Source organism: Gekko japonicus, unplaced genomic scaffold (assembly GCF_001447785.1).
Source record: "Gekko japonicus isolate JY-2015 unplaced genomic scaffold, Gekko_japonicus_V1.1 scaffold145, whole genome shotgun sequence".
Classification (NCBI taxonomy): domain Eukaryota; kingdom Metazoa; phylum Chordata; class Lepidosauria; order Squamata; family Gekkonidae; genus Gekko; species Gekko japonicus.
Window position 1 is genome coordinate 1,241,499 of NW_015173678.1, and position 27,756 is coordinate 1,269,254.

At 45.3% G+C, this 27,756-nt stretch overlaps 1 protein-coding gene across 2 annotated transcripts in view; it reads right to left on the bottom strand.

The window, feature by feature from the left end:
* Positions 1–3,739: 3,739 nt before the first annotated feature.
* Positions 3,740–27,756, bottom strand: part of ARFGAP3 (ADP ribosylation factor GTPase activating protein 3) — an 83,765-nt gene continuing 59,748 nt past the window's right edge. For both annotated transcript variants that reach the window (XM_015422975.1, XM_015422976.1), the window contains 6 exons: positions 27,460–27,579; positions 23,171–23,308; positions 11,456–11,579; positions 9,189–9,279; positions 6,110–6,231; positions 3,740–4,529 (listed from right to left, as the gene is read on the bottom strand). In XM_015422975.1, the coding sequence (XP_015278461.1) occupies positions 4,512–4,529; positions 6,110–6,231; positions 9,189–9,279; positions 11,456–11,579; positions 23,171–23,308; positions 27,460–27,579 (613 nt within the window). In that variant the 3' untranslated portion in view covers positions 3,740–4,511. The remainder of the gene's footprint in view (positions 4,530–6,109; positions 6,232–9,188; positions 9,280–11,455; positions 11,580–23,170; positions 23,309–27,459; positions 27,580–27,756) is intronic.

Sequence of the window (27,756 nt, forward strand, 5' to 3'; positions counted from 1 at the left end):
CAACAGGGCAAAAGGGAGTACAGCAGCGGTAGGGGCTATGAGATCACCACCGAGCTGTCATCAATATGCCGGTGATACTCAGCTGTATATATCCTATTCCTTATGTGGTAAAGGTCCTAATTTGTTGCCTGGCGGCAGTTAACTAGCTAAAAGTTAACAAATTGAAACTAAACCCTGAAAAGACAGATGTAATGCTGGTTAGGAAGGTGGAGGCCTTGAAGGACATTTTCTCCCCACTTTCAATGGAGTTCAGCTGACACTTGCTGACTCAGTTAAAAGCCTTGGGATCATACTGACTCCAGCTTTATTACTGGAAAAGTTAATGCAGTTTTAAAAATACTTTTTTCCAACTCCGCCTAGCCTGTAAAATGGCCAGGCAGCATTCCTTAATACACCTGATCTGGCCACCTGGATCCACATAACAGCAACATTGAGACTAGACTACTGTAATGCAATGTATGTTGGTCTCCCGTCAAAATCAATTTGGAAACTCCAACCAGTCTAGAATGCTGCGGCTCGATTATTGGCATGAGCTAGACAGCCCATGCATATTATTCTCATTCTGCAAACCCTCCATCAGTTGCCCATTTGTTACCAAGCTCAGTTTTAAGGTATTGGTCCCTCTCATATATGGGACTGCCTATAACTCTATGCTCCACCAAGACAACTTTGCTCATTTCAGCAGGATGCCAACTGGCAAATGGGCAAAATCAATACATGCCAATTGGCAAATGAGCAAAATCAACAACTGCCCGTACATGTGAGTTCTGTGTTGTGACTCCCACCTTGTGGAATGGTTAGCCCTTAGAGGTCAGAAAAGTCCCCACTCTCCTGGCCTTTCGCAAAGTATGCAAAACTGAACTATTCAAGAGGCCTTTCCTGCACAGGTAGTAAGGTTGCACAGTACAAAATGGTTTCACAAACCTACTTGGGTAAATGATTGGGCCTTACTGCTTTACATATAGTATTGTAAGTAGGATCCTATAATATTTATGCTATTCTCCTGTTCTTTCTGGTGGTTCCAGTTTTCTAATATACTAATCCATTAGTCATGAGATGGAGACAATGTTGGTTGCCTTGGTGGATGTCCTCTGGAGACACCTGGATCAAGGCAGATTGGCGCTGCTGATACTTCTTAACTTGTTGGCAGTGTTTGATACACTCAGCTATGATCTGTTGACTCACCATGTCACCGAGGTGGGGACAAGGGGGCTCGCCATGCAGTGGCTGAACTCCTTTCTCCGAGGTCAGGGACAGAGTGTGGCGCTGGGGGGCGGATTATCCCAGTGACACCTGTTGGAATGTAATATGCCACAGGGATCGATTCTCTTCCCAATACTGTTTAATATCTACATGCACCCACTTGCCCAGATTATCCAGAGGCATGGGCTGAGTTGTCACCCATATGCTGATGACACCCAGCTCTATCTATTGATGGATGGCCACCTGGACTCTGCTCCAGAAAATCTGGACAGGGCGTTACAAGCCGTGGCTGGATGGTTAAAACAGAGCAGACTGAAATTGAATCCATCGAAGTTGGAGGTCCAGTTCCTGGATTGTGGGGGACTGGGATTGGGCTCCCAACCTTTGATGGGGTCCCACTGGTGCTGGCATTGAAGATGAAGAGCCTGGGGATGTTCCTGGATGCCTCACTAACTATGGGGGTCCAGGTCGCTTCCACTGCTAGGTCTGACTTTTTCCATGTGCAACAGATCAAGCAGTTGGCCCCTCAGGATCTGGCTACATGCAATGGTCACTTCCAGATTGGACTATTGTAATTCTCTCTACATGCCCTTGACTCTGCTCTGGAAGCTGCAACTGGTGCAGAACGCAGTGGCACGGTGTTGACTTCATTGTCTGTGCGGCCATGTATCCACCCAGTGTTGCGTGAACTGCACTGGCTGCCTAATGAGTTCCAGATCTGTTTCAAGGTGTTGGTACTTACCTTTAAAGCCCTAAATGGCCAGGGGCCTGCATATCTGCAAGACCGTCTCTCCCTGGCCCCTACCAGGGAGAGCCAGTTTGGTGTAGTGGTTAAGTGTGCGGACTCTAATCTGGGAGAACCGGGTTTGATTCCCCACTCCTCCACTTGCACCTGCTGATGTGACCTTGGGTTAGTCACAAGCTCTGGCACAGCTGTCCTTGAAAAAGAGCAGTTTGTGTCAGAGTTCTCTCAGCCCCACCCACCTCACAGGGTGTCTGTTGTGGGGAGGGGAAGGGAAAGGAGTTTGTAAGCCGCCCTGAGACTCCAAGTGAAGGGCGGGGTATAAATCCAATCTCTTCTTCTTCTTCTTCTTCTTCTACCTGGTGGAATGAGCTCTCATATGAGATCAGGGCCATGCGGGATCTTTTACAATTCTACAGGGCCTGTAAGATGAAGCTCTTCTGCCAGATTGTTAGTTGAGGCGGTAGGCATCCCTCCTCTCTAGTGGGCCTCCCCCTTAGTGGGTCAGATCTGTATTATCTAGGAACCAAAATTTGAATGAGACCTCATCTGTTGAGGCTTGGATCAGAATTATTAAAATGTTATCATATTTTATTTGAGGTTTTTAATTGTTTGTATACTGCATATGGTATTTTGATGGAACCCGTATCTCCCTGGTACAAATCCAATAAAATAAAAATAAATATTGACTATCCCATTTTGTTGCTTGTACTGACTCACTATGTGTAATCCGTCTTAAGTCCATGTGCGAAAGGCAGACTATAAATAACATATATAATGTAAATAAATAACATAAATAACCCCCCAAAGAGTCTAGTATCATGCAGAGTTAGCATTTGTAATCAAGTGTTATCAGTTTCTCTATGTATTCTTGAAGTTTCATTCAAGCCACACTTCTGTATGAAATAATCTTTTGGTAAAGCAAGCGAGTAGGTTAAGAAGAGAAGTTACATCAAGAAGAGTAAATTAAGCAGTGCAATTCTGTCCAAAAGGGATTTTCTCACTATCTGAACTATAAGGATTCCCAGAAGTTTTCCCATGTGTTTAAATCTTTTGGGGAGGGGGGGGGGAGAATGCCAGCTGGCACCATCAGGATTCAGTCCTTGTGACTTTTGAAGGATGGATGTTAGCGGCTACATCAGCTCTACGCTGATGGAAGACCAAGAGGATAGTACCGCTCCATTACAAAGCAAGTTTATGACACATTAAATTCAAACACATGCTGAATCTTAAGATAACAGAAACCAAACTTTTTCATTTAAAATCACAATTTATTTCAAAAGTATTACAAGGCAAAATGTTTGGCAGCAGTTAAAGAAAGATACAGAATAGATAGCTGAGGCTTCTTTTGTAATCTCTTAGACCATAATATTTTCTATTAAGGATCGTTTGAACAGTTATAGTTCTAGGCTATCTATAGCTTTCTTTTTCTGTACACATTCACGATCCTTTTTAAATCTGTAAGTGTGCTAAATGCTTTTATCTTAATTTTTTTAATACACGGGTGTGTTAGGCTCTGCGGCCTTTATACACACACACACGCATTTTACTTCATCATATTTTAATGGATTGTTTAACAGCTTGAATCAAAACTGTAATTTAAAAGAATTGCTATGAACAAACTGGTTTTGAACCAAAAAACGAAATCTTTTGCTTAAAATAAGTATTAGTCATCTCTGTAATTTCCTCTTGAAAAATATATTTAGCTAACAATGGCTTTAAATATTTCCTTATCGTTTTCATATGAAACACCAGAGCAAATAAAACACTTATTTTCTGTCAAGGACACCAGTATCCATCTTTAAAACTGTCAACACACCTGAGCGACTGAAATTTCTTCTGAAATTAAGAAATGCTTAATTCTGTGCTAGTTTGTAGTTCCTCCCTGGGCCTGTTAAGATGTCCTTCTTCTGCTTACTTCTTTGGATGGTACATCTCCCCCCTTCCCAGTCCCTACAAAGCACTGTCTAAACTGGGAGATTCCTCAGCTGTGCTATTTCTATGGGCTTTCCCCTTACCCCGGCAAGATCAACACCTAGGTAAAGGGAGATTCTGCATGCCATTACCCGCACGATCTTTTGTACCTACATAACAAATGTAGGAGGGCACAAGCCCAAGGGAGGCTCCCAATCATGCAAGCAGGACTTATTATCAGCTCCTTCTAAGAGGAAACTAAAGCTTATCAACAGGAATTTATTGCTAGCGTCTAGCCCTACTATGTGTAAGATCTAACAGCATACATCATATCTTTGCCGCCTGCTCCAGCCTCATGTTCACAAGGGGGCAGGCAGGGGAGAGACAGAAAGAGTGACAAACACACAGTTAATAGCACAATAAGCACATGGGCTGTGAAAATAAAGAAAAGTAGGAGTAACAACAAATTATTACATTAAAGTAAAGTGTTCTAGGAGCTAGAAGGACATGCAATAAAACTACTGGTGCCAAATCAATCAGAATAAAATAGTCTACAGATTTAGGGCAGCCTTATTTTAAGATCTGCAGTATTACCACCAGCAGACATATATTATGTCTTCTTGTATGTTCACAATTTGTAGAACATAGATGGCTAAGATCCGTATCGATCCTGTTGGAGAAGTGAGAAGAAATGGACAGGTAAAATCTCTTTTCAGGAAGCAAGTACAGCAATTAAAGGTTGGCTGAATACTGGGTGTGCGTGTAAAATGTCATCAAGTTGCAGCTGACTTATGGCAACCCCATAGGTCTTTCAAGACGGGAGACCAACTCGCTAGACCAAATTTATTTCGCAGACCTGATCAGCCTTTCACTTTTTTCACACGACACTCAACCATCAGATCTAGAAGAGCCCTTCCCTAAGTGCCTTTCTGGATTCAACCACGGTCATTTACAGACACTGGCCATAACCCCAGCAAGGTACTCCCAAGAACTGTTATTAATAATAAAATATTTCTCTGCTGCTTTGGGCATCCCCCCAAGCCAATAGACCCATCCCACAACCACCACCCAGATAAAAGTTCAAAATGATGGCATGGTATCCCCAACTCACCCTCGTGACAACTTAGTTTGGAAATGTGACCAGTCAATGAAATTTTAGCCAAGGTGTCAGGACTGAACCACCCATTTATAGATACATCACAAATATTTTTAAAAACTGGGGTATCCAGAAAGAATCCAGGGGGAGTGAGAGGAAGAGCAACTGGCTGGGAAGTGTCTCCCACCCTCTCACAAAGAGCACAAGACTTCCAAGCTTTGGGGGAACTTAGACCAAAAACCTTCCTGCTCACTTAGCCCTGTCTCTCAGGGGCCAAGTGCCTAAGCATCATCAGCCAGCAGAAGTGAGCCTGCAGCTTCTCCTTTTGCATCCCTGAGCAGCCCTGTAATGGCAGAACTTCGGGAAAAGGAAGAGGGGCATGGCACCTTTCTCCCAATTCAGATTTAATTTCCTGTTTTGGGTTACAATATGCTGGTAGACATTCTGAGCCCTTTGCAACTTAAGAAGAATACAGGGAAGGGAGGTAATTAGGGAAGAAACCCACCCCACTTTAACCACTTGAAAGAGTCTTGGGTGGTTGAGGATCAATAGGGTTCAGAGAAAGAGTCCTAACATTCAGAGCATCCTGGACTGCTGGAGGTGTGGAGGGGTTCACAGGATGTGTACTAGTTCTCACTGTAGATGACCATCAGCTTCAGGCCCATTCCTACACCCACTGCATTTCCCTTTTGTTGTTCTTCCGTTTATACTCCTCTGTCCTCAACAAGTGGCCTTATGGGTGGTCTACTGAGTATTCTGCTCGTGTGGGCTGCTTTAACTTTCAAAACGTTATCTAGTAGTTCTGAGGTGTTACTTATTGGAAGCTGCTTTGCATGCAGGACAACACTGGACATAAATATTTAAATAAAATGAAGTCTGGGGCTGCCGAAGGACCATGCCATGCCAATTTGAAAGGGAGAGTTTACAAAGACATATGTATATGTGAGCTTACATACCTGCAACTGTGCAGAGACTCCTCCACTGTGTCTTTGGGTGGCCCTGTTTCCCTGCCCTACTGAGAGGCATTTGCACTTAGAAGGGATAATATGTACGGAAAGCTCTGTGTTCACTCCCTAATAAGGATGACCATTCAAAACCCATATAAAGAATAATGTCAGTTGTAAGTTTACTAACCTGAATATAAGTTTACTAACCTGAATAGAGGACATGACTCCATTGGCCAAGACAGAAAGTTTTCCAGCAACTGATTTCACTCCTTGTTTAAACTGAGCCAGATCAGGAGTAGACGGCAGGACATTTGAAATGGTGTAATTTCCTAAACACAGGGGAGGAACAACGTTTGATATAACACACACAAAAAAGCCTGTTTACTAGTGAAAGTTAACTAGATGTAGAATAACACTCTCCCTAAAATAATTGTCTAAACACCATGAGGACCCTGCCCCCTCCTCCAGCTCTTGGATAGTAGGGTCCCCCTTTTATTTTGGACTTAGTTGTTTGAGCAGGCACACCCTTTTACAGTCTAAGTGCCAAGGGGATTTGAAACTTGGGAACTCGGGTTCAGCCATGACCAGTGTTCCCTCTAAGCTGAGTTAGTGTGAGCTAGCTCACTGTTTTTTAGCCTCTGGCTCACATGTTTTTGTCTCGGCACAGGAAGGGATGGCTCCAGAGCAAACTAATCTATGAAGCAGCCAAATCGCTCACAAGACACAACAGCTTAGAGGGAGCATTGGCTATGACACTAGAAAAGCCCAAAAAAGAAGATAAAAGGTGTGCTGGAATTAGAAACCAATTAAGTGCCATCTCCCCCAGTTCTGTGGCATATTGTTCTCAATAACAAGGGACTTTTCAGCATTGGAGACTTCACACAGTATCAGGGAAGTTGCTGTTTCATTAACCAACATTAATCATTCCTCTTTTTCCTTTTTTAAAAAAAACTCAATCAAGAACGGCACTCAAGTGATTGATTTGCCCCCTTCCTGTTTCAGGAGCTTTCTTGACTCACTCAAGCATATGTGTCCATGCAGATCTGGCTTACTTCAACCTAATTACAATCTGTTAATCATGTTGCCTCACCCAGGCTCTTGGTGCCCATGCAGAATTGGCGAGATTCAAACTTTTTGTCTTGACCCAATCCAAAACCAGAACAACCAAACCCCACTTACCTTGGGAATCTTCAGTCCATAAAAGAAGGACCCAGGCACTAGCAAATTGTTCCTCAGATTCCCAGTCCGGATCTCTGCTGGTCAGAACTCTGGTTTCTTTCCGAAAACCCCTGCTACAATCTGTAGGCTTTTTCTCTTTTTCCTACGCACACTGCTCTTTGGACTTCAGCTGCCCCACCCCAGGATCTCTCCAGAACTCAAGCCCACAATATAAGGTTTACGTCCCTTCCCTAAAACGTCCTAATTTCCTCCCTTCTACCTTTTTAAAGTGTGCTCTCTTGTTGCGAAAGGGTGTACGTGAGAGAAAGAGAATCACTCCTGATTCTCCTGAAAATAACTTTCACCTGAAAATGAAATTTATCATTGTTTCCTGATGATGTACACCAACTTCCATCCCACTAGGTTCACGCACAGGCAGAGAACACGTTACTATTATTTTGCTGCTTTTTTTTTTGCTGCTTCCTTTGAGAAAATGACACTGGGATTGAGCAGATCTTCAAATTTCAAATATTATAAAAAATGTAAGCTGCCCTTCTGGAAAGAAACTGCCTTGCCCTATAAATTACATTTTGCCAGGGGTACCCTTAAAACCTGGTGCAAGGTCAAGGTGGGGTTTTGAATTAGAATTACAAAACATGTCTGTTAAAAAAAAGCCCAACAGGTGTACTGTAGCATGCACTTTCATAGACAAGTTTCTATCTATCAACCTCATTGAATGCTTCATGGATAGTACAAGGAAATGATTATTTTAGGCCTAGCTTGGTCAAATTTAACTTTCTGTTAAGTATCATGGATACAGTCCTCATGTGGCCCATAACGTAGATCTAAAGCAAGCAGATCTAACGCTATGGCCAAGGGTTCATTCTAAGACCAAGGCAAATCTGCTATTTAGGACATATGACTACATGCAGGATTGTAGCTGCTATTAACATTAGGCCTAAACAACATGAAACTATGTATTAATTTCCTCATGCCCCATCTGTTTTGGCTGTGGACTTGGTTCAACAGTATTTCTACTTGCAAGGAATGAGAGTAATTAGCTCCTATTAGTATAAGAGGTATGAGCAACATGGATTTCTTTCCAGCATGCCAATTAAGACAGCTGCACAAACAGGTCTCTGAAGACTTTTGAGAGGCCAGACATATTTATTGATAATTTATGCAGTGCATCTTTACCCCACGATCTTTCCAATGCAGATGATTGTCCCTCCTCCACTGTATCCTCACAACAACCCTGTGAGGTAGGTTAGGCTCAGAGAGGCTGCGATCATACGCACAATTAGATCCGACATAGGTGTAAATGCCGGGCAGATTTAAAGGGCACAATCAAACAACAACATCCGGGAACTGCCCCGCAGCCGTTGGCAACTTGTTCTGCTCCACTGCAGAAGCGGAGTTAAAAGACACCGGGGGAAACCCAATAGTTAACGGGTTGCAACAGGCCACAGACGGACTTTCCCATGTCTGATCACTCCAGTGTGCTCTCATGGCGTCAGGATGGTCTGATCAGGCCATCTTGACTCCGTGCCATTGGTTTTCACCCCCCTTCGCAGTATGCGCATCATCGCAAACTCCATAGGGAGCCCTCGGTGCAGAGATGCGATTCATCAATCCCTCAGTTAAGCGCATGGGGAGAAAACAGCACAACCCCCCCTGACTCACCTGCAGTTGCATCTAATCATGCACTGACGGACTGCGCCTGCAGCTTCAAAGGAGGTGTGATTGTGCAACCGGGGGTCAAATTCCTCCGGAGGAAATAGCCTCACTTCCCCCCTGTTTTTTCTGGTGCGTGTGACTGCAACCAGAGTGTGACTGGGTCAAGGCCATCCAGTAAGTTTCACAAGTGAAACCTGAAACCATGTCTCTCTGATCCTAGTTTAACACTAGAACTCAACACCAAGCGCATGTAAAGTCTGCACTTCCTAGGAAGTGTTTAGAATTGCAATTGGAAACATAACGGTAGAATGGTGCTCTCAAGTGAAAGTCAACCTGAACAGGAATTATTGCACCAGACCTAGAAATAACAACTTATAGCAGTGGCAATGTGTGCATTTACACAAATTTAGACTAACCAAATCTCAGACTTTTTCATTGTTTTCTTTCATACCTGATGGCTGTTTCTTCTGCTCTTCAAACAAGTCTGCTGAACTTATCGCTGAGCTTCCAGAAAACCTCTCTAACCGAGCTCTAGCTTCATACTATGGAAAAGTTAAAAAAAATTCAGCAACAGTGCAGTGACATGGCTCTGATACTGAAGTGAGAGCAGTTTTACTGTCACACTGCAAAGAAACCTCACAGCAAAGGTAGACCTTCAGGGGGAAAGCCAGTGTTAACCACCAGCAACAAAGAGTCCAGCTTAATCATTTCAGCTCTCAGTTCACTTTGTCCATAGCAAACTCTAAAGCCAGAAGCCATTTAGTATGTTTTATTAAAACCCGCCAAAATAACACAATATGCTGTACAAGCTTTCAAGTTCTCCAGAACTCTTTATCAGAGCAAGAAAAAAAAAGGGAAGAATCTTCAGGCCATGATCCTAAGGTCTTTCTATCTGTATATTGTGTTGGATGCTTTCTTGATTTCACTAGGCATGGGGTGTGGATTGCTGTAATCAAGAACTTCCCAGCTTGCCAATGGAATAACTTGATACTTGTTTATTACACCCTCTGCCCACGAAAATCAAGGATGGTAAGTAAAAAACTGGGATCACAGTGTAAGAACAAAAAAACACCACTGTGATAACATTGTACAAGGATTTACTGCACATCTCTCCTTATTAAGAATTGCATTTTCAAGTGGCAAAGTTCTATGCACGCCAAAATCAGTTGGTGGCCTGAACTGCCACTCAGAAGGCACTGGCTGCGTTGGCTGGCTGAGTGGTAGAGTCCCACCCACAGAAGCCCCGGCCAGCATCTCACCCTCAGTCTACAGGGACATGCCGGATGGGTTGGACGCTCCGGTGGGTAGAGGCTTAGGGGGCGAAGGCCAATCCTGCTGCCGAGGGAGGCAGCGAGACCTGCATGTCTTTACTGCCTATTTGCCCAATGGCAGTGGGGAGGCAGGAGGATGGGCCCGGCTGGGCCCTGCTAGCTCCCTCCGGCCGGCCTGGGCTGCGCTACCATCTTCTTTCTCGGCAGACTTTGGCTGTGCCTTCTCGTGCCTCCCTCCCGTGGGCAGGCGAGCGAGCGAGGGCGGCAGAGAGCTGGGCCCTTGCCGGAGGGAGGGGGATGAGGGAGACGAGCTGACAGCACCACAGCCTACCTTGGTGTGGGCTCCTCTCTGCTGGCGCGGTTGGCACCTCCACTTGGCCCAGCCACAGCAGCGGCAGGACGAGTAGTCTGAGGGGAGGGGAGGGAGGGAGGGGGGGCGGCGGACAGCCAGGAGGGAGGGAGGCGGCCAGCAGCAGTGCAGCGGCTGCTCCGGGAACACCGCACGCCAGCCAGGGATGCTGCCGAGGGAAGGAGCCCAGCGGGACGGGCTGGTGGCGCTGAGGGGAGGGGAGAGGGTCGGGGGACCAAGGGGAGAAACTGGAGGGAGACGGGTCCGAGGGCTGAGGGGTGGACCGTGGTGGAGGTGCCCTGTAGGCTGCTGGATGCAGCCGGGCAGGGAGCCACTGGCAGGGTGTGCCATCACCCTTTAACACCAGGGTCTTGGGAGGGGGGAGGAAATGGGGGACTGGGTCTCTGTGTGCTTGGAGACGGCCCAGGCAGGGAGCCGAGGGGGGAAATGTCTCATGTCTTTTGCTGCTACAACGGGCTTTGCTTCTAGTAATATATAATTACAAAGAACTTTCAGTAATATAATCACAAGAAACTTTCAAGGATACAAAACCATTGACATGAACAGCCACACTTTGTAATGTCCATGAATCCCTTGAAGATTTCAGAAATTCATGATAGCAGCAGTAAAAATATTCATAGCAACAGCTATCAGGATAAACACCTGTTTCCTTGTTTTCTTCTTCAGCCACTCCTAAACTGATAAAGGTAAGCCGTATTAACATGGAGCGATGACAATCTCATCCAGTTTCCTTTTTCAACTGGCAGCAGCCTGTTTAGAATGCCAAGCTAATCATGCCTGTGCTGGAAGAGCTTTTTAGCCAGGACAGGCGTGGTTAGCTCCATGTTATGCAGCTTACCTTTATTATTTTAGCCAGCATAAGGACTAGCTGAAGAAGAAAACAACTAAACATGTTCCATGTTGCTCCTTATCTTGAGAAAATTGAAAAAGGGGGCAGAAGAGAGGAAATTAAATTTTCTCAAGATCAGCTCTGCTATAAACACAGCAGATACTTCCAGAAATGTTGAGACTAATCACAGAAGGCCAAATAGCTCCCAAACTAGTCAACCACGGCAGAAAGTTTAAAAAAAAACTTACTTCAGCATGATCTTGCTTTCCAAAATACATATCTGATGAAATGGCTTTAACGTTGCCAAATTTCTTCTGAGCCTCATCGGTGCTTGCAGAAAGTTCATACTCAGGTTTATGGCGAGAGGGAGGCCTACAAACATTGCATATGGTCACATGTGACAAAACAGGCTCCAGTTCAATAGACAGAAACCAATTAATATATTGAATACCAAGCATACATTAAGCATTGGATCCAGACTAAATTTTCTGCTGACAGTAAGGGACATGTAATTTCCACCAATTCATGCCTTTTCTGAGGGTCCCCTGTTCCCCAGGAGCAGCATTTGGGGGAAATCAATGGGCTGCAGTGGGAAGGGGAGGCAGGAAAGTTCTGGTTCACGGCCACAAAAGCCTTCTATTAGCGGAAAAGTTAGTCCAACCCTACATTATTAGAACCGGTAGATTATATTTATTAGTACTGGTAGATGATAATCTCTCCTTATATATAATTGTGAAGTGGGGTGGCACTTTCTGAACATTCCACAAGGTCCTAAAACAGTTGGCTCCATGATGTGTCACTCAGAAGCTGTCCCTATCCACTGGCTGCGTTGCCTGAGTCCCGCCTCCAACATTCTAAACAGTTTGATGTTCCTCTCCCCCCCATAGCCAGTCAGAACACAAAGATTATTTGCATATGCAGCCCAATTGGCCTTTGCCTCTAACATTCTAAACCGTTTGCTGTTGCTGTTGGGAGTCACTGAATGTGTCCTGAGGTAAAATACATATCCCAATCTTCCCTTAAATGGTCACTGGAGTTGCCAATCTCTCTGTGGGGCCTGGAGATCTCCCAGAAATCACTGTGTTCCCCAGCCACAGCACATCATTTCCCCTACAGAAAATTTCCCAGCTATTACAACTGATCTACAAATGAGCAAGATCAGTTCTCCTGGAGACAATGGCTGCTTTGGGCAGTGGACTCTATGGCATTATACCCTGCTGGTCCCTCCCCACCCCAAACCCTGCCCTCCCCAGGCTCTACCCCTCAAATCTACAGGTATTTCCCAACCCAGAGTTGGCAACCGTGTAATTGGCTATGGAACCACTTTCCAGATTCTTGGAACCCAGGAAACATGGCATAGGAGGAGGTGCTTTTCTACCTTAGCTGCCACTGCATAGCCCCAAATTAACATAAACTAACCTCCAGGCAGCACCTGGAGATCTCCAGCTATTACAACGGATGTCCAAGTGACCAAGATCAGTTCTCCTGGAGACAATGGCTGCTTTGGCCAGTGGACTCTATGGCATTATACCCTGCTGAGGTCCCTCCCCAGGCTCTACCCCTCAAATCTACAGGTATTTCCCAATCCAGAGTTGGCAACCCTGTAACTGGCTATGAAACCACTTTCCAGACCCTTGGAACCCAGAAGCCATGGCATAGGAGGAGGTGGTTTTCTACCTTAGCTGCCACTGCATAACCCCAAATCAACGTAAGTCAAGGGTGGAGGGAACCATACCTGTTACCATGAGGCTTTCCTCCCATACTACCCACGGGGCAGCAAAATGACTTGAGACAGCCCTGCCTTATAGCTAACCAGAAGGAAATAAACATGGCTTGCCTCCCTCTACTTTCCCCTTCCCTCTGCCACCCCACCAGCCACAGCAGGGACACTCACCTGGAGATTCCTTCTAAAGCTCATTGTATTTCTTCCCACAACTGGCCTTACACCTAGTTATTAATATGCCCTGACCTGGATAGCCCAGGCCTATCTCATCAGATCTCAGAAACTAAGCTGTGTCAGCCCTTGTTAGCATTTGGATGGGAGACTACCAAGGAATATTAGGGTTGTGATGCAGAAGCAGGCAATTGCAAACCACCTCTGAACGTCTCTTGCCTTGAAAACCCTACAGGGTTGCCATAAGTCAATTGTGAGTTGATGGCAAGAAACTAAAAAAATATTAATAGTAGTACCAGAAATAAACTAATTTGATCAAACATTTACCACACACTGTAACCCAGTGCACATGATAGCCACATATGCTCATTTTAATAGGTGGGATGGGATGCAAATCAAATACATTGATTCTATACACCATCAAGAAATGTCACAGAAAACATAACATTCGTAACAGATGCTTGTAGCTTTACTTATTTGTGTATATAGATCCTCTATGAACTCAACAGTAGAAAATGTATGGATTTTAGTCCCAGATCTGCCTCCTTTCTTCCATGCTGGTCTTGACATTAAGCAACAGTGGGAATTTAAAGCATAATTTCTACAACTACATGAGGGCTGACAGATATGGAGCAGACTAATCTGTTACACATACATAAACTATATGTCAAAGCAGATGATTCCTAGAATGATAAGCAAAAACAAAACAAAACAAAAAATTAGGGCACTGATTAGCAAAAAGAAAGAAAATCCCTAACTGTTCAGATTTCTGCAGCTGTCATGGTGAATGTTTTCTTACTGCAATGCTTGCATTTGTGTAACCGTATTGCCAATGAATTCCTCACAAATAGCGATGAGTTTGTGGTATTTACAGAAAAAACCCAGAGGAATATTCATTTCTTTAAATTAGATTTTTTGTGCCATAACTGTCAATACAATGTAGGGATCTCTAAAAAAAACCCTTGATTTATATTAAACAGGGGAAAAAATATGTTAATTTTGTAATCTTGCAGGGGCCATCCTAAGCAGAGTTTTCCCTTCTAAATCCCTGGAAGTCAATGGGCTTAGAAGAGTGTAACTCAGTTTGGGATGACATTGTTAGAATACCATATGTATCATGGTACTAAACAGTCAACATTTGACTACATACACAATTTTCCATGCAAGCCAGTCCTATGCATGGTGTCACACCCCACCTGCACACCCCAGACCTTCCCACTGGTCACTGTTGCTGGTTGGAACAAGAAAGGGGAAAAAACTAAACCTAACAAAGAACTCCAAAACCAAACAAAGGTTAGTGGAAAGGAGGGCCAATATAAAAACTATTTATAAAAAGAGGTACATGTATTTATTGATAATATCAAATTAAAACATATAAAGGGGCCCAATTACAACCAATATACATAAACCATAATCATAACCAGGGCTAAAAAAATGACCTGACGCGTTTCGGCCGAATCGCAGTGTTGCTGGTTACCAGTTGTTGCAATTCTAGAGGACCCCATTTTCCCCTTTGTCAAGGCCGCTGGAGGTCTCAGAAGGGCAAGAAGGTTAAGTCACCGCTTGTTCAGCCCTGCTGGCTAGTACCCTTCTGGTCTGATCTGGTCTGCTCTCTCTCTCTCTCTTTGTGCCACTGGGTCACTAGCCCTCTCCTCCTCGACCATCTCAGCCTGCCTTTTATCCCCCTCCACTCCTTTGTCTCTGCCCCATTCCTGCCCCATTCCTTCCCAGTTGGCCCCACCCTCCGTCTTCAGCCCCAACACCAAGCTTTGATCTGTGGGTGGGGCTGTTCCTTGGTCTCTGTGGGATACCCACTGCCCGGCCAGCTTCAGGCCTGGCTGTTGTTCCACTCTACCTTGGAGTGGAGCTGGCTCAGTATCCCGGGAGAGTGCTGGCCCGGTGTTCCTGCGAGCCCTTTGTGGCCCAACCCACTGATCTCCTGCCTTGAAGCCTGGCCCGAGCCCAGTCAGGCTCTCTGCTGCCACCACCTCTTTCTGCAGTTTCTAAACTGAGCTCCGCAGCACCAGAAATGCCAGTGGAGGCAGGCCCGTTGACACCGCTTCCCCTGTTCCTGTTGTGGGGCCGTGCAGTGAGAGTAAATTTGGGCTTTGGGGTGCTGGGGGGTGTGGGGTTTTGGGCAGATGCTGTGGGGGCTGTGGAGACTGCCAGCAGCAGTAGTCTGGGCATGGAGGTGCTGGGACACCCCCCCCCTTACTGGATGTTCTTGGTGTCATCCTCATGGAGTCAGGACAGATAGCAGTTTTATGTTCCTGTCCAGCCTGGTGTCACACTGCAAAACAATAAGGTAGGAGAGACATGTACCACTGTAAAATGCGGGGGTTATGGTAGTTCATCCTGGACATCCATAAAATTAGCTACCCATTGGAATGCGTTGTTGGTGAGATAGTATTGCAAGGCCCCTACTGCCCATTTTACTGCGAGGGCCTCTTTCTCAACTGCTGAATATTTGCACTCAGCTGGCTGCAGCTCCCTTCTGACAAACAGTACCAGTCGTTCCTGTTCACTAACTTCTTGGGACAATACGGCCCCCAATCCTGAACTGGATGTGTCCATATGTAGAATGAAGGGATGGTCAAAATCTGGGTTGTGCAAGACTGGGTCCTGGGACAGACTGGTGCACAGCTTTTCAAAAGCTTCGACTTGAACCAAACTCCATTAGTTGGTATTTGGACGGTACTTCCACAAGTAGTCATTGAGGGGGCTGGCCACAGTGGCAAATCCAGGTATGAACTTGCTGTAGTAGCTGATGGAACCTAGGAATCGGTGAAGTTGGCACTTTTTTGTCAGCCTTGGTTGTTGCTCTAATGATATAACTTTTATCCAGGAGGGGTCATAGTTGTCAGTGACCAACTAGGAATCCCAGATATTTCAGCTCTTTAAGTCCGATATGGATTTACTTAGGGTTTGCTTTCAACCCCGCATATCTTAAGGCTTGCAGGACATGTTAGAGGTGTTCAAGATGCGTTGGCCAGTCTGGGCTATACATGACGATATTGTTGACCCATGTCCTTGCAAATCCCTCGCAGTGCTTGAGAGCCTTGTCCACAAACTACTGGAACGTGTCTGCAGTGCCCTGCAGCCTGAAGGGCATTCTTTTAAATTGAAACAGCCCCTGTGGTGTGGCAAACACTGTTTTCTCTTGGTCTGGAAGGTGTACCAGGAATTGCCAATAAACTTTTATGAGAGATATCAAGCGGTACCCAACTGATCAATAAGAAGGTTGGCACAAGGCATCGGTCAGGTGTTGAATTGGGTGATTTTATTCACTTCCCGATAATCAACGCAAAAATGCATGCTGTCATCTGGCTTGGGGACCAAGATCATGGGGATTTTCCAGGGGCTCTGGGACGGTTCAATGACACAGAAGCATAGCATGTCTTTTACTTCCTGGCTGACTACTTCCCACTGTTTCTGTGGTACTGGGTGCCAGTGGGTCCTAGCCACCTTCCCAGCGGGTGTTGTGATATAATGGGTAGCCAATCAGGTATAGATAAGGGTTGATGAAAATACACCGGGGGTGTGATGGAGCAGTGTCTGCACAACTTCTCACTGCTCAGCAGACAATGTGGGGTTGAACAGTGGCTCTTCTGTAGGGCCGGGCTCTGCCTACCAGGGAAGGATGCAGTCTTCCAGGTTCCCCAGGTCACTAGATAGGTTACATGTGTTGACCTCCCGCCAGGTCTGCCATTCCTGTAGGTCATTCACGTGGAATCACTTTCACTGTCTCGGGTGGGGGACACACTGCACCTTATATGACAACAGTTCCAAAGCCCAGGTAACCATATAGGGTCCCAGGCAGGGTACCTGTGGGGTTGGGCCATCACATCTCTAGATATAAAGATCTGGGTCCCGGTGCAAAAGGAGCAATCCTTGTTCCCCCAGTCGTACCATTGTTTTTGGGCCTGTTGGGCTTGTTATCCCAGGCTTCTTGTCAGATGATGGCAAGGTGTTCCTGTAGCTTCTGCACTTACAGAGGCGGACCCATTTCTCTTCCATCAGGCCATATAATAGTTTGAATGGGGTGAACCCTGTCAATGGCTGAGGGGGTCTCCCAAAGGCAAACAAAAGGGGGTCTCCCATCGATGGCTGTCAAAGGCTGGGGGGTCTCCTGAAGGGCAAACAAAAAAGAGCCCACGAAGAAGTCCCAAGCTGAAGACCGCTCGTGCACTAGCGTCCTTAGTATGGTCTTAAGGGTCTGGTAGAGTCTCTCCACCAGCCTGTCTATCTGGGTATGATACACCACGGTAAATAGCTGGCAGATCTGCAGTACTCAGGTATACTTTGTTCATGAGCCTTGCTATAAATGGGGACCCCCGATCAGTAAGGATTTTGGTGGGGAGGCCCATGTGGGTGGTACATTAAAGCATGGGCTACCCCTGTGCTCTTCATGATAGGTAGGTGAACTCCCTCCGTATATCTTGTGGCATAGTCCATACTCACCAATAAGTACCGGGCTCCCCCTGGGGTCCTGGGCAGAAGGCAAAATCCACAGCTACCCGATCAAAAGGCATCCCATTAATGGGTAGCAGGGCCAACAGGGCCCATGGTGCAGGTCAGTGGGATGTGTGCTGGCAAACCTCACTGGTTTGACAAAACACCCACATGCCATGGGTGACCACAGGCCAAAAAAAATGGGCTAATATCCTAGCCAGAGTGTTCTTGACTCATTGGTGCCCAGTCCATTGATGGTCATGGGCAGCCTCCACCACCTCCTTCTGGAACTGTTGTGGAACATCTGGGACTGGGGCCCCAACCTCCTGTGCACCACCCAATACCATAACGTCACCTCATGTACTATTCTAAGGAAGTGCTGACTGTTCCTTTGGTCAAGGATTGTGCCCTCAATCACCACCATATGGTCCCACAGATTTGATAGTTTGTTATCGTGTGCTTCGACCTTGGCGAATACAGGGTCGCTTTGCCACTGGCTACCAGGATCTTCCCCATCAGGTTCGTCATTCTGTACCTCTATGGGTTCCCTACAGGGTTTTTCCTCCTTGGCAGTGCCGCCTCTTACCCCCGTGGCTCCCTGCCGTACCATCATCTCCTGGAGCACCCCATGACAACATTTTTCAAGCAGTGCAGCCTCCTTGATGTGCCTGGAACAATATTGGGCTAGGGCTTTGGCAAATCCAGGTGCATCCCTCCTGAGCAATACTGAGTATGGCAAGTTCTCCATTCGAGACACCAGAAACCTCATGAAGTCATTCCAGGTTCCAAAGGAGCACCACTACCACCAGGCATCGGTTGACGTGGCTATGAAAGCAATCTATTGACACCATTCTGATGACTGGTAGGGCTGTCAGAAGTAAGTGTGGACCATCGATACAGAACTCCCGCTATCTAGGAATGCGGTCAACTGATGTCCTCCCAGCACATCCCACCTGAGGAGGTTTGCATCATCTCCCAACCAGCATCACATTCCATAAGGGAACAGTCTCACTTCAGGTGCCCCCACTGTCCACATATGATGTATGGCCCAGGTTCTCCGTGAGAGGTACCAGACTCGGGCCTGGGGTCTTGCGAAGGTCTGCCCAACATGCTGTTCTGTCCACTGGGTGCTGTGGCCAGTGGTCTCAATATTGGTATCTACGTTCCTGGGAGTGATCGGGAGGCAGGGATGGGGACTCGCCCCCCTTCCCCAGGGAGGCTCTGGCCAGGGCCTGGGCTCACGCCCCTTGGCCACCTGAAAGTTTTTCCACAGTTCTTGGGCCTCAGCTAGTCTTGATGGCTTCCAACATGCCACCCAATGGTGGGTCCCGGTGGGTAGTATTTGGAGCATCTGCTCTATCAGAACCCGTTCAACTATCCAGTGCCCATTATCTGTCGTTGGCTGCCACCACAGCATTGTTGAATCCTTCAGGGCTGCAATGATTGCTCGGGGCCTCTCAGTAGGAGGGAAAGTCATGTTCTGGAACTTCTGTCTGTGGATTCTGGGGTTATCTCATACCTGTCAAGCATAGCCACCTTGTAATTGTCTCCCTCAGTCTTTTCCAGCAACTCCTGATGGACGGACCACCCGGGCCTCCGGTGTCCCTACTGGTGGCCAGTGTCTGCTGCAGGTCCCTCATCAGTACAACGTGGGACGCCTGCTGTTGCTGGGTTAGGTCTTTCAGCAACTGCACCTGATGCTCTGCCATCTACTGCCCAAACTGAGTGAAATCCATAGTGCTGGGTTGGCTGCTGTCCTCTAGGGCTTTGCTCCACATTTCTGCTTCTGTGGTCTCCTCTTTGGCTGGTGGCTGAAACATGGGGGGTTTCAACACCAGTCTGCTGCTCTTCCAGCTAGCTGGGGTGGGTAGGTGGGAGAGTGGGTAGCCCATGGGCGGGGCTATGCCCACATTCTCCACCAAAATGTCATGCTCCACCTCCACACCTGGGACCTTCCCACTGGTCGCTGTCACTGGTCATCAGAATACTCTGCCTCAGGGCGGGACTTCCGGTTTGACGGCGCTGCGACCGGTCAAGTCTTGGATCGTCTCCAAGCCGACCGGCTCCCCCTCGTCTATTTTGGGGCTCTTCGCTCAGCGGACGAGCCCTGCTTTCTCTCCTGGAGGGAGAGGAAGTCGCAGGGGGCTTACTGGCCCCCCCACGCTGACAGCAAATCGCGGGGGGTGAAGCCGGCTGCCCCGAAGCAGAGACGAGGATCGGGATGAACACGGCTTCCGTGCTCAATTAGCAGCGACCAGCCGTTTTAAAGTTTTGTCAATGTTAAGAAAATGGTACCGTATTTTTTCTCTCCTTTTTTTGGCGCATATCTTTGCAAGAAACGAAGACTGTGAGGCAAATACCCCCTTAAATAAACCTCAACTAATTGGTGAAGGCGGCTATGGAAAGTCTGAGGAGAGCTGGAAGAATCGAAGAAACGGGGTAAGAACAAATGTATAACGGACTATAAAAATTAAGTAAGAAAGTGTGGATAACTGTGAAAAGGAAAGGAACTGTGGAAAGGAGTCTAAGGGTAGTGATGTTAAAGGCTTTATGGACTATTTGTAAACCTGTTTAAAGTGGAGTGAGAAAATGGCAGCAGCAAAAACAGAGGAGGAGATAGAACCTGAGACAATCCTACAATTAAAAGACTTTATTATGGAACAGTTTAAATTATTTCTGGAAGAATTTTTTAAGCAAGCGATGGCGACAGCGGTAGCAACAGCATTTAAAGATGTATTTGGAGGACAACAGGCTCCTCAGGAGGAGGTGGAAAATAAGAAGGAAGTGGAACAACTTGCAGCTGTGTTAAAACAACAGGAGTTGGACCAGGAGAGGGAGTCCTCGATTAATCAAGCTTTGCACATAAAAGATACACCGCAGGATTTTGAACACTTTTCAAGGAGTCAGTTAAAGAAAGGGAAACCTCTAAGACTTAAAATACAACAAAAAATACGACATATACTAAAGGGACAAGAGAAGAGGAAGAGAGAGTTAAGAAGAGTAGGAAGGAACCTTAAACGTTATGTAAGACCAAAGAAGTTTGCAGAGAAGGGGAGAGGTCAATGTCAGGACTTAAAGTTAAATGAATGCAAAAAGCTCAGGAATTTAAAAGAAATTCAGAAGGAACAATGGAGAAAAGGACACATTTTAAAGCATCAGGGGAAGGAAAAGGAAGAATGTAAAAAATCTAAAAAGAAACCTAAACGTAACAAAAGAATGAAGATGTATCTGTGGGAAAGGACCTGGCAAAGTTTGGTCTTAAGGCTACTGGAATTTAAAACTTTTCGGCACCTAAAAGAAGTAGAAGGAGAAGAAGAAGAAATAGAGAAGGGAAGGGGAGCTAAGAAACAAGGGATTTATTTGCCTAGGGATATCTTTCATGTTGTATCAGGCTTTGGGATGTAAAGAAGAATGGAAAGACTGATTACTAGTATGGTAGCTGACTGTAGTATTAAAATTAATTAGGACTGCAGAGCTAATAAATTGCTGAAGTGGAACTGTTTGCATATAGGGGCACTGTTTGCATATAGGATAAAGTTTAGGTTTGGAATGGAGATGACAACTGGAATTGAGCAAATGTGCATATAGGATAAAGTTCAGGTTTGGAATGGGGAGGATAATAACTGAAACTGATTAAATGTAATTTTCACAGAATAAGAGGAAGGGAAAAATAAAATAAAACAGTCTTGTTAGTGTTGTAATAACTAAATGGATTTAGGTAGGTGTATTTATATGTAAGTACTATTATTATTTCGTTATGTACCATAAAGATACTCTATTATTAAGGAAGTAATGTGGCTGGAATAGGGCATATTGTGTTGATTTATGAAGGAATTTTTTTTTTTGGGTTTGGTAATTATAAGTTGATGATCAGGAAAGCAAAGGTGAAACTATAAACAGCTGTAAGAAATAAATGGGCAAACACAGAAGAAAAGGAGGAATTTCTATGCAGTTAATAGAAATTAAGATGATGAGTGATATAGAAAATAAGTACTGGAGATAGGGAAAACTATCTGTCAAATTTTTAGGCTGTAGGCCACGTGTAAGGGAAACTGAGATATGGTATAGGAGTAAAAACTATAAGAAGCGCTATTAGAAAAATTTGTAGTGGAGAATTATAAATTAAAAGAATGGTATTGGTTATTGTACAATCTTGTAAAGGTACCAAAATTATCTATAGTTATGTATTATGTATTTGTGTGTGTGTGTTTGTTGATATATGTGGAAAATAATAGATTATTTAAAAAAAAAAAAAAAGAATACTCTGCCTCAGGGCGGAGCCAGCTTCGCATCCTTGGAGAGTGCTGGCCCAGTGCTCCCGCTAGCCCTTCATGGCCTCTAGCATGCCCCGTCGGTCCAGCCTGCTGCTCTCCTGCTTTGGAGCCTGGCCTGGGCCCGGCAAGTCTCTGCTGCTGCCACCTTCTCCTGCTGCTGCCAAGCTGAGCTCTGCAGCACTGGAGATGCTGGTAGAGACAGGCCTGTTGATTCTCCTTCCCAGTTCCCGTTGTGGGGTCATGTGGCAAGAGTAAGTTGGGGCTTTGGGGTGCCAGGGTGTATGGGGTTGTGGGCGAATACTGTGAGGGCTGTGGGGGTTGCCAGCTTGGACACATGTCTGTGCCTGGACACATGGCTACTCTGGTGTAGGTTAAACCATAAACATACTTTGTATAGGAGTACAGACTTAGAAATATTTAGTTAATATAAGTGATTACTCCAGATTACTGGGATTGTACTCAAAGCAATACGTATTTACATTAGTGGAGTTAGACCACATGATGATGGGTCTCACTAGATGGGACCATATCTGGCCTGCACTGAAAGCGCTGCACTGGCTGCCAATGGCATACCGGATTCGCTTCAAAGTGCTGGTTTTGACCTTTAAAGCCCTATATGGTCAGGGCCCGGCTTACCTTAGGGAACGCCTCTCCTCGCATGTTCCCCCAAGGGCACTACGGTCGGGGAATCAAAATCTCCTGGACATTCCAGGCCCCAGAAACATCACATTTGCGGTTACCAGGGCTAGGGCGTTCTCGGTGGCAGCTCCTACCTGGTGGAATGAGCTCCCAGAAGAGATCCGGGCCCTGTGGGACTTGGTGCAGTTCCGCAGGGCCTGTAAAATGGAGCTCTTCCACCAGGCTTTCGAGTAGGAGCCGCCGCCGCCAACATCATTATGCCATCATCATTATGTCATCATTGTTACCAGCATTCTATCTACGCCCCCCTCATTAGTCCCACAAATTGACCAGAGCGGGGACTATTGGGGGTGCGAGACGTGCCTGGCAGAGATCAACGCTATGTGGATGTATATTGTTGCTACTATATTTATTGTTATTACTGTTGTTTGTTGCTAATAATTTTAGAATCCCATCTTGAACTTTTTTAGTTAATTAATTCTGGAGCACCGTAAAGTAAATTTTAGTGAATTGTATTTATTTATTGTATTTTATACTATTCTGTACTGTTTTAATGTTTTAACTTGGGCATTCGTGCCCCTTGTGAGCCGCCCTGAGCCTTCGGGGAGGGCGGGGTATAAATTTAAAGATAAATAAAATAAATAAATAAAAATGAACAACAGATAGCATTTGGGAAATGGTGGACTGCAGTTTTCCTCATGTACCTGTCTAAATACCCCACAGTTTTAAAAGACGGAGTGGTATCCACATATCTGTTGCTGCTTTCTTTTGTCCAGTAAGAATCAGAAGTGTTGTCCCATTTAGAAAAAGGGCTGCTTCTCTGTTCTTCTGAGTCAAAATACCTGAGTGAAGGAAAAAAGAAATCATTTCCTTAATAAACGCTCAGCAGCTCAGAATGTCTGTAGGAGATGGTAAAAAAATTGAGATTAAGTAATGGAGTTTTCAAATTCAATCTTGTATTGTTCCTATGGGCCAATTTACACTTCTATTACTTTATTTATTTATTCATTCATTTAATTTATATCCCGTCCTCCTTTCTGGCTGAAACTCAAAATTTAAAGACACATAGTATGAGACACACAGTAAACAGTGCAATAAAACTGGATTACAAATTAGAAAACAATGCAATAAGATCAGTATAAAACATGGCATATTATAAGCAATGCCATTAACTAACAAGTAAAGGTAAAGGTTTCTCTTGCTTGAGAGCTAGTTGAATCTGACTCTAGGGGGCGGTGCTCATCTCTGTTTCCAAGCTGAAGAGCCAGCGCTGCCCAAAGATATTTCTGTGGTCATGTGGCCAGCATGACTAAACACCAAGACGCACAGAACGCTGTTATCTTCCCACCAAAGCAGTACCTATTTATCTACTTGCAATTTCTTGTTTTCAAACTGCTAGGTTGGCAGGAGCTGGGGCCAGAGACGGGAGCTCACTCCGTCATGTGGCACTAGGGTCTTGAACTGTCGAGCTACAGACCTCCCGATCTGCAGTTCAGCGTCTTAACCTCTGAGCCACCGCGGCCCCTAACTAACAAGTACAATCGTACAAAACACAGAGTTATATAAAAATTCAAAACTATAAAAATTATAAAATAAAAATGTATAAAATTATAAAATAAAATACAGAACCAACCCCCAACCTGAACGAGCTTATAGTCTCCCAAAATATACTAGCTAACAGATTAATAACAAATCTAAAATTATAAACCACTAAGAATAAGGCCCATTGTGGGAATAAATACAATGAGCTCTAGAAAGAGGCTCTGGGCAAGTACCCTGGGCTTGGCCAGGGGGGCTGGGGAGGGAAGGAAAAGAGAGAGGGAGTCAAGGTATGTTTAGAAGGTGGCAGTTGGGAAGGGAATGGGAGAAAGGGGAAAGGGGGGGTAGGTTATAAGAGAAGGGGGGTAGATTGACAGAGAAGGAATGGGGGACAAAAGATATGGGTGTAGATTGACAGATAAGGAAAAGGGGAGAGATTGAGAAAGAGGAACAAGGAAGGGAGCAATTCCTTTTATCTCAATTTCCTTCCCTCTTCCTCTCAACTACCCCCACACCCTTTGGTGTGGAGGGAAGGAAAAGAGAGAGGGAGTCAAGGTATGTTTAGAAGGTGGCAGTTGGGAAGGGAATGGGAGAAAGGGGAAAGGCGGGGTAGGTTATAAGAGAAGGGGGGTAGATTGACAGAGAAGGAATGGGGGACAAAAGATATGGGTGTAGATTGACAGATAAGGAAAAGGGGAGAGAGGGAAGATAACAAGGAACAAGGAAGGGAGCAATTCCTGTTATCTCAATTTCCTTCCCTCTTCCTCTCAACTACCCCCACACCCTTTGGCTTTTACTCCCCTTCAACCTTGCTGACTCCCACCCCACCCCACCCTTGCTGTCCTCCCCCCACCCCCAAGCCCTTTGTTTTCACTCCCCCCACCCTTGCTGCCTCCACAACACCCGCCTCAGCCATCATCGACTGAGTGGGGAGAAGACAACTTTGGTAGTCGCAGGTGAGCCCTGAGCGCAGCCAAAGCCAGAAGCCAGCAGTCTGTCCAGAGGCCCCCACGCTTGGCAGGGCTGTAGCCAGTGTGGGAGGGAGCAGCACAGGCAGCGCCCCCTATCGATTTTGCAATGCCCCTAACAATTTCGCTGTGCCCCCACTACAATCTCCCCCTTTAATCACAAATTTTGGCAGCTATCTCCTCACCCAAAGCTCCCCCTTCAAATAAACTAAGCATGTATAAAACAGGCAGTTTCCCCCCCTTCAAAGTGTGCCTCGTGTCTCCTCCTCCTCACTCGCCAGCCCACAGGAGGCTGAGGACAGTAGAAAAACAAAACAAACTTACCCTCCTTTCTTAGGTGCCTGCCCGAGAGGCCACTGAGTTAGTGTTGTAGTGCATCTCTCCCCCTTCCTTACTCCCAAGTAAACATGCTGTGCACACACACAATTATTAGGGCTAAAGTTGGGGCCAGCTCACCTATTTCCATTTTGTAGGCATTGCAAAAAGGCTTGCAAAGGGGCAAGGGGTGGATTTCTGCAAAAGCGTGAGTTAACGAGTGGTGAAATTAAACTATGATATTGTATGGTTAGCATTCAGAAAAGCCATTCTGTATGCATAAAGGCCTCCATAGAAGCATGGGATGGGATGGAAGAAACTTATAAGGGGCTGACACCAAAAGAATGGCTGAAAGGGCCCCATGGCACATTACCGTAGACAACCCTATGATATTTATTGTGAAAGCGTATGACTCCAGTGTCAGTTCAAGTATTTCACTGGGTTTAGCCTGGAGTAACTGCATAGGATTGTTTTTCTATTAAAATTGGTGGCTTTAAAAATAAATAATTTATTTAAACCTGCAAGGATATGGAACTAACATTTGATTCACCCATTCATTTCACAGGGAGAGTAAGATATATAAAACAATTGTATTCTGATGGTGACAAGAAGCAAAAAGTGCACACACACTTGTTGTTGTTTTTAAAACCCAGCTTCTTAGCAAATGAAGCAAGTTTCATTGGCACAACTTGTGTCCTACCTACACATGTGACTTCTTCACAGGTATCCCTTAGCTGAGTGAATTGGAATATACAGTCAATGATAATCTAAATCTAGTCTATGAAATACAGTGCAGAATTTAACCCAAATAAAGCCTGATAAACCAGCTGTGACCAAGTGGGACTACAGTATTTCTGAAGTTAAGTTGGTGTGAACCTCATCACTCCCTTAAAATAACTGGAGACTCTCTATAATATTGTATATTATTTTATACTATACTATATTATACTCCACTAGACTATAATTGGATTATATATTGTTTTGTATTCAAAAAGCTGCTCATGCAACAGAGAGTGCCTACCATTCATGAACAATGCCTCTGATTGCTGCTGATTACTCTTCCCAGGTGCAGCTCATCATGCAATGTCAGAAGGTACTGGTATCCTCAGGGGTAAAATACTCCATGGGTCTCACACAAGTCACAGACACAGACGCCCAACCCAACTCTCAGTCACATGCTCATGTGGGAACTAACCTTTAAAAACCAAACCATCCCTGCATGTTACTCCCAACACCGCAACTTGTGCTGTTTTTGACAAAGTAAATAGCCACAAAACAAACAGCCTCCCCCCTAGCCATTTCTGCTGGCACAGCAGGGAACCCTGAAGCCTCTAGTTCCCCTTCACAGCATTTGGAGCCGCACTCAGTGACAGAGTTTTTAAAGGTTAGTCCTTTTAAAGGTTAGTCCTCCTGAGAGCCAGTTTGGTGTAGTGTTTAAGTGTGCAGACTCTAATCTGGGAGAACCAGGTTTGATTCCTCACTCCTCCACTTGCACCTGCTAGTTCTGATAAGAGCTGTCCTTGAAAAACAGCAGTTTCTGTCAGAGCTCTCTCAGCCCCACCTACCTCACAGGGTGTCTGTTGTGGGGAGGGGAAGGGAAAGGAGTTTGTAAGCCACTCTGAGACTCCTTTGGGTAGTGAAGGGCGGGGTATAAATCCAATCTCTTCTTCTTCATGTGAACATGTGACTGAGTTGAGTTGGCACCAGTCTCTCATATATATGTATGTATATGTATGTATGTCTGTATATATATGTATTCTGGCCCTTAGAAACAGCTTTTTAGGGAGCAGACAGGATCAGAATGGGATGGAGGCTGGGAAAGTCCCCCTGTGAGAGTGGACTCTGCCTGCAGTTCCTTGAGTCCAAGGCACTGTCTTCAGAATTTGCAGAACAGTTATCAATGTGGATTTCTCACTGATGAGCAACATAATAAATTCAATCTAAGTATTCTGAGACAGCCTGGAAAAACAAGACTTCTTCCTCTAGAGCCATATTTCCCCACCCCCCCACCCCCAATCTCCAGCACAGATCGGAATGATTACTCTCATTTTTTTCCTCAATCAATACAGCATATATGATAAAAACCCTGAATAAGAACTATACATGTTACAACACTGTGTAAATTTTAATCTAGAGCAACCAATCTCATTCATAAGTAAATAAAAAGTTACCTTGAACGGGGAGAAGAAAAATAAGAGTCCTCATCATTGTATTTTTTCCTTGGCTTTGAAACTGTAGGTGTTTCTTGTTCTATGATTTGCATATCTGAGATTACTGAATGGGATATGCCACTGTATTAAAAACATTGTAAATTATCTTAGACGGTGACCACAAAAGGAGCCAGGTGAAAGGCAAATGTAAGTACATCAAAAGCTCAGGAGAGATCTAAACTGCTTTAAACATTAAGGTCCAAAGTAAAAATGAAGTTTCATACTATAAATCACACTTCAGATTTCATTAGATCATGC